The 14,593-nt window shown below is 40.0% G+C and overlaps 2 protein-coding genes and 1 long non-coding RNA gene across 3 annotated transcripts; 2 read left to right on the top strand and 1 right to left on the bottom strand.

Moving 5' to 3' along the window:
- The first annotated feature begins 223 nt into the window (after positions 1-223).
- On the top strand, positions 224-2,486 carry LOC146552491 (uncharacterized). The gene is made up of 6 exons (XM_085258202.1): positions 224-362; positions 461-572; positions 888-976; positions 1,089-1,261; positions 1,425-1,602; positions 1,877-2,486. The coding sequence occupies exons 1-6, from the start codon at positions 224-226 to the stop codon at positions 2,011-2,013; spliced, it is 828 nt and encodes a 275-aa protein (XP_085114328.1). The 3' UTR covers positions 2,014-2,486.
- A 763-nt stretch (positions 2,487-3,249) lies between these two features.
- LOC146552490 (uncharacterized) lies at positions 3,250-6,668 on the top strand. The gene is made up of 3 exons (XM_085256348.1): positions 3,250-3,569; positions 3,822-6,406; positions 6,454-6,668. The coding sequence occupies exons 1-2, from the start codon at positions 3,250-3,252 to the stop codon at positions 3,976-3,978; spliced, it is 477 nt and encodes a 158-aa protein (XP_085112474.1). The 3' UTR covers positions 3,979-6,406; positions 6,454-6,668.
- Positions 6,669-8,386: 1,718 nt separating this feature from the next.
- On the bottom strand, positions 8,387-11,342 carry LOC146552489 (uncharacterized). The gene is made up of 3 exons (XR_014889875.1): positions 11,243-11,342; positions 9,279-9,374; positions 8,387-9,203 (listed from the first exon to the last, which is right to left on the bottom strand). It is a non-coding gene; the product is annotated as an uncharacterized LOC146552489 (long non-coding RNA).
- Positions 11,343-14,593: the final 3,251 nt, after the last annotated feature.

The raw sequence follows: 14,593 nt of genomic DNA, 5'->3' as shown, positions 1-14,593 counted from the left end.
TTTGCTTGTAATTGTTGCCTATATACATTTTAAGCTATTATTTATTATTTGGTTCAATCAATAGATCAAGTTTTGTAGTGACTATGAAATATATTGTAATTATCTGTTTCCTGTTTATCCTAGACAGGGCAAAAAAGGACTCCAAATTTTAAAAAAAGATAAAAATGAAAGACTGGTGCATTGTGCAGTTCAGCACTGGTGGTACAGAAATAGTCCCTAGTTCATGGATAAATGGGGAGAAATTGTCATGGCCTCCATATCCTCCGTGAGACACATTCAGGATCCACGCCACAGTAAAGAGGAGAGTTCATCCTGGTGCAACATGGCTCACCTATGCACCAGTCCGACTTCTAATAAGCCATGTTGGGTATCATCTGGATTGGTGTTGTATAAATGTAACAATAACAAGTTTTTTGTGTCCTAATTTATGTCTGGCCATACATTGTGTTTGTACTTCCAGACACATTTCACGAAGCAGAACGCAGTCTTCAGAAATATCTAAGTGAACACTGTGATACGTCTGACCTTCAGTCCGAAGCTGAAACTCAGACCAGTCATAAAAGAAAGCACAAGTAAAACTTTTTTTATTTCACAAACATATCTTTGATTGCTAAGAATTTATGATCTTGTCTTTTATACATATCTGTGGTGCTTCCTTACTGCAATATCACCACATAATATAGTCCAAAAAGTGGAAGCTTGTAAACTTTTTATAGATGCAAAGCCATGTACACTTGTGCACTTCAAAAATTCCTTGTATACTGTACCTTCTTGCACATCTCCGTTTCCTGTGTGTGTTGTTATAAATCAAACTGTAACTTTAGGAATTAATATTCCAAAAGCACATTTGTAATTACTTATGACTGTTTTCAACTTTTTTTCTTTAGACCAAATCCCCTGTACACATATAGTGACTCAGAGGATGAGCAGCCCACAAAAAAACTGTTTCCCCAGGCGCCTCGAGTGACAATACCAGGTAATAAAATACTGTCTGGTGTCTTTGTACATATCTGTGTGTGACACAAGGAAACTTTTGACAAGTTGTCTGTATTCTTAAATACTTAAAAAAAATTATCTTTTTCTGTCAGACCTGACAAGAGCTGTTAACGAACTCCGTGAGGAGGTCAGAGCCATCCGCAATACCGGCTGCAATGAATCGGTAGATGCTGGGGTACTGCCTCTGGATTTGCCCTTGCACAACATTGAGGAGCTAAACAATGCAGAGGCACCTCTTCAATCACAAGAGGCAAATAAGGCAATGGTAAGTATATAAAGGTTATGTACACTTTGTAACTATAAAGTGTAATAGCTGTCAGATGTGATTTAAATACATAACAACGGCCTGTTGATTAAACACACAAGCACTTGCATACACATTAAAGACATGAGACACGCTAATTCCATCTCTTAAAATGTGTCTATAGGTGAGACGCTTTACCTTGATTGGAGGGACCACACTGGAGGTGCGAGTCCGCCGTGTAATGGCTTATGCCATTACAAACGAGCTGGCCTCGGTACTAAACTGGGCAGGGAAAAAAACCAAGGACCAGACAAAGCAAAAAAGGGCATTTAAAGATACAGCGCTCTGCAAATGCATATTTGGTAAGTTTTACTGTTTTTTTGCTATATTACTTTGTCCTTCTTAATAACAAGACTTTCATGTCCGGTTAATCTGGAGATGGAGTCTTTGGTCTTTGGCTTGTTTAGTCCTCGGGTTGTAGTTTGTACAGCCCGAGGACCCCATGTTTATTTTGTTTTAAAGACAGTTAACAAGAGCTTATTCATATGCTCTAATTCACTTTTTTTTGTTTGTGTGTGTGTGTGTGTGTGTGTGTGTGTGTGTGTGTGTGTGTGTGTGTGTGTATTTTTGTCCTAGATGGCCTGACGCAGCAGTTAGGGGCAAACTCTATGTCCGAGTTTGTCTTTGCACAAGCAGTGCAGAAATGGCTCCGATACGCCCCAGATCGTTTGGGTGGTGCAGGACGCACATCATGCATCCCCATCCCAGAGTAAAAAATTACAAACTTCTGTGAAACATATAAATGTAAATAGGAAACTGTCTTTTAATAAAGTATTTAGCAAACGAAACATGCCTATTGACCTTTTTTTGTTTAGTTTTTTCTCTGTTACATCACATGCAATGCTTTCTTATTTTAGGATATTAATATTGACATGATACATTGTGAGACATTTGTTTTTTTTTGTTTTTTTTTAAAGGGTGTCCAATTTGAGGAATAAGTACAATTATGTGTTTAGGTGGTTTAAGTATTGATGGAAACATGCAGTAGTTTAGTATTGGTTAAAATACCTATAAAGAGAGGTAGATTTCCAGTCATGATTTAACTGTTGTTTTAATAAAAAGCAACTGTGCGAAAGAGGTGGAAAATCAACACCATAGCTCAACAGTGTTTCAATATCAGAATCTGACATTGTTTCAATGTCAACAGTATTAGAAAATATAACGTTGAATCAATGTCAGGTTTCAACATTGATTCAACATCAAAACCTGACGTTTCAACGTTAAAAAAGGGTGCAAGAGTGACGTTAGGTCAACGTCACACTTCAACGTTGATTCAATGACATCACCTGATATTGACTCAACATTGTTTCAATGTTTCCTTGCTATCTGGGTAGGAGGAAAAAAGTACTTTGTGACTTTCATTGATGACTACTCCAGATGTTGTAAAGTGTATTTCATAAGAGAAAAAACAGAAGTCCTGAGCAAGTTCAAAGAGCTTGAAAGAACCTTCTCAAATGAATGTGGACAGGGAGTAATAAGACTCAGAACTGACAATGGTGGGGAATACACATCTAAAGAGTTTCAAGAATATTTGAAAGCTCAAGGCATCCACCATGAAATGACTGTACCACACACACCACAGCAAAATGGTGTTGCAGAGAGAAAAAACAGAACTCTAGTGGAATCAGCTAGAAGCATGCTGTCACATGCAAAGTTGCCAAACACATTCTGGGCAGAAGCTGTTGCTACTGCAGCTTACATACAGAATAAGCTCCCAACATCTGCTTTAAAGAACGAAACACCCTATCAGAGATGGTATGAAAAAAACCCCAGACATTAGCCATATGAAAGTATTTGGTTGTGTTGCCTATGCTCATATTCCAGACAGAGAAAGAAGCTGGACAAAAAGGCAGTGTTGTCGCAAAATGTGCAACAACAGGGACTGAAGGACTAAATACTAAAGGAGCAGTATCAGTCCAAGTATCAGTCCAAGCCTAGTTCTAGTTGCAATGAAAAACGATCTTCCCGAGACAGGAAAAGACTGTACTCTAGCTCTGGCAGAGATAGAGAAAAACACTACAGGGATAGGAGTCACGAACGAGAAAGCGACGATTACTCCTCAAAGGAAGGAAATTTCTCACCTTCTACAGCACCAGAAACAAACAAGTTCAAGGGCTCGCCTTTCCTCTCCAGACAAAGAGGTTCAAAATCGCAAGAGGACTCTCAGCAAAGACAGGGACGACAGCTCTGAGGCCCGCCACACTAAAAAACACAAAAAGAGTAAGAAAAAGAAGAAATCAAAGGATAAAGACAGACACCGTGAGAGTGGGTGAGTATTGCCATCTTTCTCTCGATCCTTTAATGAAAACAGAAGGAAATGTGTTTGTTTGTTTTAAGCTAGATTTTTTTTTGAAAATAATATGGGGTTAAAGCTCACTATCAGTATTAATATTTTCTTAAAAACGGAAAGAATTTTCATCATTTTATTGATAATGGGTCACTTTTTCTGTCTTAGGCTGGCCGTAAAGCTTGAGATCTTGGTTTTGTTAAACAATGTGATTGGTTCTCTGTCATCCCGTAGAAGTTCTGACGGAGATTCAGACAGAGCTGCGGAAATGAAGAAGAAAAAGAAAAAGAAGAGACATCGGGACAGCGATCCCGAACTGCACAGCCCAGTGCAGAGAGGTTTAAAGGGGCGGGTGCTTAAAGCTAAAAAGGGGCACATTGAGCCAGGCTGAATAACAACAACACACATTCATCAAGAATCTAATATGGGCAACAAGGCAAAGCAAACGTAGCCGATGTTTTACCTGATGGGTACAATGTTGCTGTTGAGGGGTTGCTGTGGATAGTGCTGGAGGGCAGGGCTGTGTTGATCTGAGACTGTAGACATTAAAAAGTCCATAGGAGAGATGGTAGCTGATTAAACAAGTGTCATGAGATAATAACTAAATGCAAAGATTGGTGACAGCGCTTAGGCTCTGCCTGTGAATCACTCTTTGCTTCTCTTCTTCCTTCCATCCCATCTTTTCATATATCACTCTCCACTTGCTATGTGAGAACAAGGCACAACTTGCTATTGCAATAAACTATAATTTAATCATCCACACCTAACAACTCCAGCACTTAATCTACAATAAAATGATGAGAGAAAAATGTTATAGCACTGCCTTTAGTAGCCTCACACAGCTCTGTTTCCTCCTCATGTCCTTACCAGGCATGTCTGCACAATGTTATATCATGAGTAATATTTTTTTTAAAAATCCATCTAAATAAAACACACACATGCACACACACAAAGTGACATTTTAGACCTTCTTCAGAATACTGTATATACTATGGGCATCATGGTGCTGATCCAGAATCCTTACATTATTATTTATTACTAGAGCTACAATAATAAAGCAAAGAGGAGGGGGAGTAATAAATATGAAATAATGTATTTATGATGATTCCATTTGTTTCACTATCCACTCTGTGCAGGGCAAAGCTTATTACATTTTTAAACTATAGAGATACAATCATTTTACTGCTGTAAAATCCAACTTTTGTCTTATTTAAAATATAAATCTAATATAATCTGCTTCTTAATGTATGTTCTTTAAAATACAGCGTGTGTTTTTTAATATATTATAATTATAATAATTATTATGTGGACATGAATATTAGATCGTTTTTTAGTGAAATATAATCCCTCCAGAAAGGCAGGAAAAGCCCGGAAACTTACTTTAAAACTAAATATGTTCTAAATACTTTAAAACTAAATATGTTCCCTAAAACGGTGACAGAGCTACAGACCCATGACAGCCTTACACAGGTAGCCAGCAGCTATGACCAGCACTACTTGTGCAGTTAATAAAAGGACAGGTAATGTTTGTCGCGCTGTTGCACACACAGCACGCTCGTTTGTCAGTTGCAACAAGACAGCTTACCAACGTGTACGTTGGTAACCTGCGGGACCAACATCACCCTGCGCGCCACCTTTTCCATCTGCTGCCCTCAGGGAGAAGGTACAGGTCTATACAGGCCAGAACATCCAGACTGGCCAACAGCCTGTATCCACAGGCTGTGAGGCTCCTGAACTCTCTGCCCCCCTCTCACGGACAATAACCATATCCAACTTCTTAATAGCAATGAACTGGTCTGCATTGGTGCATCATATCTTTATTCTCTTCCCCCTCCTGCCCCCCCCCCCCCTCTTTCTTAAATAGATAACTATCATATCTGATATCATATCTCACAGTACAATAATATTGAATGGGTTGCATTGTTGTATTTTGTCATGTTTCTCAGGTCTTTGTCTGAATTTCTACGAACATTATTGCTAAGGATTGTCTTATTGCATTGGAGTCACACTGGGTTAAATATGTACACTTGGGTTTTAAGGGGTATTTATTATTTTCTTCTTTTTTTGGGGTTGTATGGAAGCCCCAAACGCAATTTCATTGTTCTTGACAATGACAATAAATAAATAAATACTAAAAATACTAAAATACTAGTAATAAGATAATACTCCTGGGTGCTACACACTACAGTGTACGCTGTACACCTACTTACTGGTTTTGTGGCATCAGTCTGTATGGAAGAAATATAGTAAGTCTGTGTCTCTGAGTTAACTTGTGTTTCTCCTACAGCTCCGGACCGCAAAAAATGCGCGTGCTCTTTGTGAGCTCGTTCCCGGCTCGTAACCAGCGCGTTCTGCCGTCAAGGGCGATCATTGGTTAAATGTGATCATGTGACTGATGTACGGTGGCCCCTAGAGACAAAGCACGTACAACCTCTTTCATCCATCAAGTGTTTGGCGGGTACCTAAGATCCAGAGGTAAGTCACTGTTTTTTAAGGTTTGATTTATTTTTCTTTTATTTGTCTTTTTATGTCTTACAGCTTGTGTGATACTCATAGCACTGATTTCTGTTTCTGTTAAACGTTTAAACTGCAAAGCTGTCTCAGATACATTTGACCCTTTTCTGGATATCACTCTGGAAATTAAAGTAATTGGACAACATTCAAAGTGACGTTGCTACTATGTATTCTCTGCATTATGGAGTGTGAGGTTTTTCCTCTCTCTCTCTGTTCATATAGACTGCTCCAAATGTCTCCAAAGCTCTGAAGCAGTTTGTCAAGCCAGAACAGCTGGATGGCGAAAATGCTTACAAATGCACCAAGTAAGTCAAAGAGATGCCAAACCATGATGAATGTTTGTTTCCTTCAGGTGCAAAAAAATGGTAACGGCCTCAAAAAGATTCACAATCCATCGCAGCGCCAATGTGCTCACCCTCTCACTCAAACGCTTTGCAGACTTCAGTGGAGGCAAAATCACAAAGTCAAATGGCCAATAGTGTCTGCTTAAGTCATAAAGATACATGACAGATGCTTTGTTTTATTATAAAACAGGATATTTGCATGTAATGTTTGAAATTCTTTGTGTGGTGGTCATCAGGATGTGAAGTATTTGGAGCATCTGGATCTGCGGCCCTTCATGTCTCAGTCCCACGGGGAGCCCCAGCTCTACAGGCTGTATGCTGTGCTGGTTCACTCTGGATTGAGTTGTCATGCTGGACACTATTTCTGCTATATTAAGGTACTGGCTGTGCCCGAATCTGTTTGAATGCTGCTGTTGCTTAGTACAAACAAACACACACCATAAACAACACATTTAAGCAGAAAACTGAATGCAAACAGAGAAAAATACTTTGTATGCATTGAAAGAAAGAAAAAGAAAAAAGACCCCTATATAACCATAAGATTCTTCTTTTTAGCTCAAATTCAATTCAGAAACTGAATCTGCTGTGTCACATCTCTCTCATTCTGTCTCACAGGCCAGCAATTTGCAGTGGTTTCAGATGAATGACTCGTCCGTGTCAGTCAGTGACATTAGGACCGTTCTCAACCAGCAGGCATATGTCCTCTTCTACATCAAGTGAGTAAACATCGGTATTTTTAAACATTCTAGGCTTATTCCTTCAGTAGAACTTTTCCCATCATTATTTAATAATGTAGACATGTTTATTCCCACTTTTCTTGTAGAAAATGTATTATTATAACCTAATGTTATAATGTTGATGCTTTGTCATGGTTAATATTCTTTCCATGTCATCAGGTGCACAGATGTGAAAAAAACTGGGGACTACAGCCACTTGAACCATAACGCTGGCATATCTGGTCAGTCATCTCCCCGGCCGGTGGTGATCCCACGCACCATCGCCACCATGCATCAGAACAGTGTTGGCTTCATAGGTCCCCAGCTGCCACCACACATGAACAAGGTACTTCCTCACCTGAGGGTACTGATAATGTTGTTTTTGTTAAACCCAGTGTTTCTCTTCTAAAAACCTGTTGTTGTGACTTCTTGTTCCTTTAGAGTTCTCTTCATGTTAATGGATCTCTGAGGGACTATCCCACAAGCTCCAAGCCCAGCACGGTGGGGAAACCAAACCATGGACTAGCTTCTTCTGCTTCCATCTCCCACTCAGTAAGCCAGCCCACAATGATTCTAGACAGCGACAAACAACAGAAGCTTTCATTTTCAATTGGGCAAAGCAAACCGAACCGCCCATCTGCTTCTTCCTCCTCTTACTGCCAGCCGTCCTCCGCCAGCAGCTCCTCCTCCTCCAGCTCTTTGTCCTCCTCACAGTCTACCTCAGACATCCAACCAGACGTTCGTTTTATTCCGCGTCCACTAAACCAAGTCAGCGGCATGCCTTTCAGTAATGGGGATCAGAACCCTGTAGGAAACGGGGCGTCCTTCCTGGTGCCGGCTAGCCAAGAGGAATCAGACCAAGAGAACTGTGACACTCTGGATAACGGCAGTTCATCCAAGTCTCATCCTAATGAAAATAAAGACACAGGAAATGTCTTTGATAATTCTCCCAAAACCGCCAATGGGGAGTCAGGAGTGCACCATCACGGCAATGGATTAAATGGACAAGCGTATGGAGACTTCAAATCCAGCCAAAATGGGCACCACAATGGTCATCACAAAGTGAATGGACACAGAGGCCCTGACAAGGTAAATCTTGTCTTTATTTTTATAAGTTCAAGGGCTCCCCGCCACGGGCTCACCTTTCCTCTCCAGACAAAGAGGATCAAAATCGCAAGAGGACTCTCAGCAAAGACTTTTTTTTTTTTAAACAAAGTTGCAGAAACTTAACTCAAGGCAACCCACTGCATTTACGTTTTTAGGTTCTGATGGATCACTTATAATTTCAAGTTTAGGAGAAAAGTTGCTTCAACTAATGTTTTTGTGTTTACAAGATTAATAACTGCTTTTTCTTCTCATATTTTATTGTTTTAAGCAATGTATTTCCTAAAGTTTACACAAGGTATTAGTTTTAGTTTACGCAACATTTTGTTTTGCCAATCAATTTCCTAAAGTCTAGAAAAAGTATCCTTTATAGTTTCCCTGTTGTATTAATGAATGTTTACACAATGTTGATTTTCAAATAACTTTATTGTATTCAAACACAACTGCACCACTGACAATGTTTTGAGATGAGCCATTTTTAACATACTGACAACATTCAGCCACAAATAAAGTCCTTTTCCCAAAGAAAAAAAAAAAAAGAAAAAAGAAAAAAAAAAAGGTCAAATTTTTGTAATAAATGTTACAATTTTAAAGGTGTGGTATTGTCAGACAGAATATCAAACCTATCTTGATTGATAGTCACTAACAAACAGATTCAAAACATCAGATGGCAGGATGTGAACTCTTCTATCTGGTTTCCATACAGCAAACAAATGTGTACTTGAGTTCTTTGGGAAACTCCATGTTGAGTCCATAAAGTAGGCCAGGTAGGCAAAGGCAGTGGGAAGGTCTGGCAGATCATCAAGAATAATGTTCTCTTCCAAAACAATGGCAGTGTTGACCCCTGTGGACTGCGAGTTGGGTCCCACGTAGTCCTCCAGAACAGTGAGGATGCCCACCGTAACACCTCAGGTTGCCCTCTCAACTGGATCTGTATCCTATGCAAAATTAACAACAGTACATATAAGTCTCTGTAAACTAAAACTGAAGATTGAGTAGATTTGCATACTCACCAGACATGTTAAGAAGAGTTTGGTCTCGTCGTCGCGAACAAATATCAGTAACCCTTCCAAACTGATGGTTCGTTGATGCTGGACTATGTTTGAGACCTAAAACAAGGAAATCAAATAAGACTCAGACTCATTTATAAACCTACCATTTTGTTTTTAAAACACATTAAGTGTTGTTGCTAAAAATACAGCCTTATAAAATAAGATGTTAAAATTAGTTATTCCAGATAATTGCTCATGGTTTTGTCAGTGTTTTTAAAGTAATTTTGATGCACAACCAATGTAGCACACTTATGACAACATTTTTTGAATGCATTTATAACAAAAAGTGGAATGAGAGTTGAACTCTCCGTCATGACCTGCCATCTGCCAAACACACAACGCTGCTTGTTAGCTTATAATCCCCATTCAGGAGGACACACTTTTTGAAAACTAATTTTATATCAATTTGGGAACTTCATGCACAAGTTTTGCAAACAAAGTTATATGGTACTATTTACCTAAAAATGCAGCCAAGGCCTCAGGCGTTTTTTATATAACCATTTAAATCTATTTACAAAACAATCAGGTGTTCTGCATCAAATAAGAAGGCACACAAATTATTTGTGCCAGTCCAAAAATAAAATAAAATAAAAAATAAAATAGTTTGTGTTCAGTATAAGACAGGAGAACACCAAAGGCCTAAACCCTGCAGGTCTGGCAACAGGTGTATCAGTCCTGTTTTCCATGTGGGAACAGCGTTTACAATGGAATCTGCTTTTGATGGCTTTTTTTGAAGCAAATGTGACATTGAGCAGTATAACTGACACACAATACAAAACAATAACTACACAACACACTAACTACAGCCTCCAAACATGCTAAACGTCACTAATGTCTCACATATGAAAACTCGCGCTCTCTTTCTTTTGTTCGCCCGCTTTCCGTCGCGGGTGTCACTCCTAAAACGGCCCCTTCTTCCTAAACAACCAAGTGCCACATGTTGCCATATCATTTTTGATTGGCTGACATGGTAAACTCTAACACCAATAGGGAAGGGGTGTTTTTTGTTTCGCTTTTTTTTTTTTTACTCGTAAGTAGAGTGTTTGCTAGCGCGGTCGTAGAAAACGCAGTTTTTTCCGTTCTTCTCGCTGTAAACACCACTGTTTTGTTAAAAAACACATCGCGTGTATTTTTTAATCATAACTCTGGTTTTACGTGGCCTATCGACACAATTCAAAAACTGGTGTATAGTTTGAAGTCCGCACTTTCGACCCAAGTTGAAATAGAGACTGAGTTGCTGCATCGTCTTAAATTGGTCATGTGATTTTGACGTGCCCCCAGAGAGTTAAAGTCTGTTTGATATGACTCTTGCAGACTCTAGTCTGCCTTCGTATTTAAAATACCCCCATATTTACTGCTCTGCTGCTTGTGCTCTGTAGCTGCGTCTCCGATCTTCCTCTCCCTCCTGTTTGTGTGTTTGGTGGAGCTCGCTGGCTGCGAGGACTCCACCACACGTTTACACAGAAACTAAACCACATTTTATTGGCTAAATATGCTTTTAACAAATTAAACGACATGGCAGCGTGCGCCCCGAAATTATTTTTTTTTAATAAAAAGCGGCGGAGCGGCGGGCGGGCGGGGCCGCCGTTGGTCGTCAGCCATGAGCGAGCTAGCCTATTTTGTGGGGGTTTTTCGTTCGGTGGTATGTCGGCCACAAGCCGCACTTAATGAAATACACGTAGGGGGTGTCGCGGAGGCTTGTCAGACATGAGCGCGCCTGTTTGGTAGGGATGCTTGTCGGATTTTCATTGTTTTGTGACATGGCGATTTTTATACGAAAACTTTAAAGCACTATTTTATGATGGAAAACATTCAAGTTGCTCACGAGGGCATTCAAGCAGCACGATTGAGTAAAACAGTCTAGGGGGAATGTTAAATGATGTAGTAAACACATATAAATACACAATAAAAGAAACATTACTTGCCTTAAGAAAGTTGAGAAGAACGACCTTAGCCGCATCCAGCTCCTGGTGTAAAAAGCCTCGTGTTCGCGTTAAAGCAGACGGCAAGGTGGCTTTCAGTCCTTGCAAAAGTGCAAGTAGACCCCGTAGTATCCAAAAATATGAGATGCACAGAAAGGCGCCAACAGCTTCAACTCATGTAAAACTTGAATTCATTCATTTTGCCAGCAATAAATTTCAGCTGAGACCAACTTTTGCTCCAAAACGTTAAATGATTAGTTGAAACCCTTAATGTATTTGAGTTTATGGGGCAACTCAGCTTTTATTGTTGAATTGTGAAAGAAATGACTGTAAGCTCAGCAATTGCAAGTTTGATTTTTTACAGTGCAGGGACGACAGCTCTGAGGCCCGCCACACTAAAAAACACAAAAAGAGTAGAAAAAGAAGAAATCAAAGGATAAAGACAGACACCATGAGAGTGGGTGCGGCCATCTTTCTCTCCATCCTTTAATGAAAACAGAAGGAAATGTATTTGTTTGTTTTAAGCTAGATTTTTTTTGAAAATAATATGGGGTTAAAGCTCACTATCAGTATTAATATTTTCTTAAAAACGGAAAGAATTTTCATCATTTTATTGATAATGGGTCACTTTTTCTGTCTTAGGCTGGCCGTAAAGCTTGAGATCTTGGTTTTGTTAAACAATGTGATTGGTTCTCTGTCATCCCGTAGAAGTTCTGACGGAGATTCAGACAGAGCTGCGGAAATGAAGAAGAAAAAGAAAAAGAAGAGCCATCGGGACAGCGATCCCGAACTGCACAGCCCAGTGCTCTGAGCCACAGAAACAGAAGCAGCGAGGAAAGGGAGAGCCGCAAGCGACACCACTCTGACAGAGACTTTGAACATGACAATGGCTTTCCACCGGAAAAACGTCGCTGCACAGACTACGCTAACGGCAGCGGTGGCCATCTACTACCTTCCAATCATACCACACCGGCAAACTGTTCAAGTTACGGCCATCTCAATGGACAACCAGGTATTTATATTTAGTCTCCAAAATCACAGGAATGCTGAATTAAATGGTGCTGATGAGCTAGTCCAATTTTAAACCATCAAACCCTGTTTTGTAGGTTACAGCCAAATCAGCGGCAGTGGATTTCCCAGTGACCTGAAACAATGACTCTAATAGCTACTAATACTTTCTCTTCACTAAGACCTCATCTTTGTCATTTCAGATCCATCAACCGAATTTTAACAACAGCAGAGGAATGACATCAACTTTATTGACGTGGTGCTTCTTCATTAGGAATAAAGTGTTTTAAAATTTAAACTATCCCCCTTTCTTTTTCTTTCTTTTGTTTTCTCAAATGGGCTTATTTGCTGTAATTTCTCCTAGCTATCGGCTAAAAAGAAACCTGTTGAACATTTATGATGAAGAATATTAATATATACTTGTATGAACACAAAGCCTGGAGCTTAAACATCTCAACTGCTGCTCAGTGGAACTCAGGACTTGGAAAAAAAACGTGTTAACATCAATCACAGAAATCCACCTGCTTCGAAGAGGAACGAAACAAAGGGAATGTGTCACGGTCCGCTGTGGCAGACCGTGTGGAGAGTGTGTGGAGGACTCAGGTGCAGACACAGGCGAGGACACAAAACTCAGTTTGAACGAAAAGCGAGCCTTTATTGTGGCTGATGATACGGAGTGCAAACAAGGCAGAAGCGCAGTGACAAGACAAAACTAAACTATAACCAAACTGGGAAACTGATGCTATGATAAACTATGAAGACACAGAAAACCATAACTATGAATACAAAGACTGGCTGTGAAAACATGGAGGGTGGGAACACAGACGACGCGACACAGACTGTATGAAACACAGAGACTAAATATACATGAGGGATGATCAGGGGAACTGGCCACACATGGGAGCACAGCTGACACACATGAACCTAACGACAGGAGAAGTGAAACTAAATACCCTGACATTGAATACAGACTTTCAAAGTAAAACAGGAAACATGGAGATTAGACATGACATGAACTAAACATAACCACGCAGACGTGACGCATGAACCAGGGAGACTTAGTACAGGGGAAGATGACATAAACAACTAAGGAACAAAGGACTAAACAGCAATCTCAAAATAAACTAGATGAGCTAAACTAGGGCACAAATGAATTTTCCTGCACAAACGCCAAACCGTGCTTAGAGTTGAAAGCTGCGCCCGTGAGGAAAGTTTTGGCTTTGTGGGGCGGTTTGATCTGTCTGGGGAAAACGGTCCTCAAGATTCCAGTTAGAGCATTCACACGTATTCCAGCAAATTCCAGTATCTTACTTTGAAAGGGTTTGTCCTAATTCTCTTTCATATTACATATACTATCTAAACCTCAGTAATAACAGTGTGAGGGGAAGCTGCACAATGACCCTCTTCCACTATTGTAAACTTGTTAGCTGTCAAACTAAAAATGAGAAGAAAAAAAAATGAACAGGTAAAGGCTACAGCCATTATGATTTCCACACTACGTGAACACAATACAGAAAAAACAAAACAGTATGTAAATTATATACTATACATGCATAATGTGAGTCGGGGGGGAGGGCTGCTTTTTTGTGAAAAGATGAGAAAATAAATACAAAAGAAACGATCGCAGAGGTGGATCTTCACTATGTGAGTTAATATGATGCGTTACTGCTGGCAGGCTTTGTTACACACGACTTGGTTTGCCTTTAAAAAGGAAATATCGTAAATGGACGTGTACGAGCCCATGTTGAGTATGTTTGCATATACAGGTACAGTCACTTAAAGGCTACATTAATCAGACCAGCTGACTGATGAGCTTGAGGCTTTCTGTAGTTGCGAATTATCTACAAAATATTGTTGGCAGTTGTCGAAGGAGGTGAAGGTAATAAAACGCTGAGACCAGACAAGTTGGTCTGAGTGGCTGGGAGCTGAACATTCAGCTTTCAAATCCTCCCAATGTGTTGCAGCACCTTATGTGTCCAGCAGGGGGTAGTCTCACATTAGGGCATGACGAAAAGACTAATGATTACAGCTTTGGCCATCTCCAGTTACATGAAGTCCTCATGCTGTTCTCCATCGTCGTCTAGTGTGGTGAGAATTTACCTTCTTTTTTTAATTATATTTTTTGCCTGTAGCAGACTGAATTTGAATCTTTAATTCCCAACAGCCAAGAACTGAGGTGCAGACAAATCTTCAGGCAGAAATAGGGATGATCCACGTCAGTCCCATATGTTTTACTGCATGTCCCGCAGGGCTGACGGAGAACGTATGAATCGGACGCCTTTGAGACTCTTAAACACACACACATACACACAAGGATTCCTCTGATGACAGAAATGCTGCTGACAC

The sequence above is a fragment of the Mchenga conophoros genome, linkage group LG19 (genome assembly GCF_057382185.1).
Source record: "Mchenga conophoros isolate Kocher_MC1m ecotype Shallow Benthic linkage group LG19, M_conophoros_male_GT1.1, whole genome shotgun sequence".
Classification (NCBI taxonomy): Eukaryota; Metazoa; Chordata; class Actinopteri; order Cichliformes; family Cichlidae; genus Mchenga; species Mchenga conophoros.
The sequence above is the reverse complement of the archived record's forward strand: the minus strand, read 5'-3'. Positions and strand labels throughout refer to the sequence as shown.

Bases quoted from the DNA above. Each gene is read 5' to 3' on its own strand.
- LOC146552491 (XM_085258202.1), top strand. From the start codon at position 224: ATGGATAAATGGGGAGAAATTGTCATGGCCTCCATATCCTCCGTGAGA. The intron at 363-460 runs GTTGGGTATCAT...TTGTACTTCCAG, and splicing joins TCCGACTTCTAATAAGCCAT to ACACATTTCACGAAGCAGAA. The intron at 977-1,088 runs GTAATAAAATAC...TTTTTCTGTCAG, and splicing joins GCCTCGAGTGACAATACCAG to ACCTGACAAGAGCTGTTAAC.
- LOC146552490 (XM_085256348.1), top strand. From the start codon at position 3,250: ATGAAAAACGATCTTCCCGAGACAGGAAAAGACTGTACTCTAGCTCTG. The intron at 3,570-3,821 runs GTGAGTATTGCC...GTCATCCCGTAG, and splicing joins GACAGACACCGTGAGAGTGG to AAGTTCTGACGGAGATTCAG.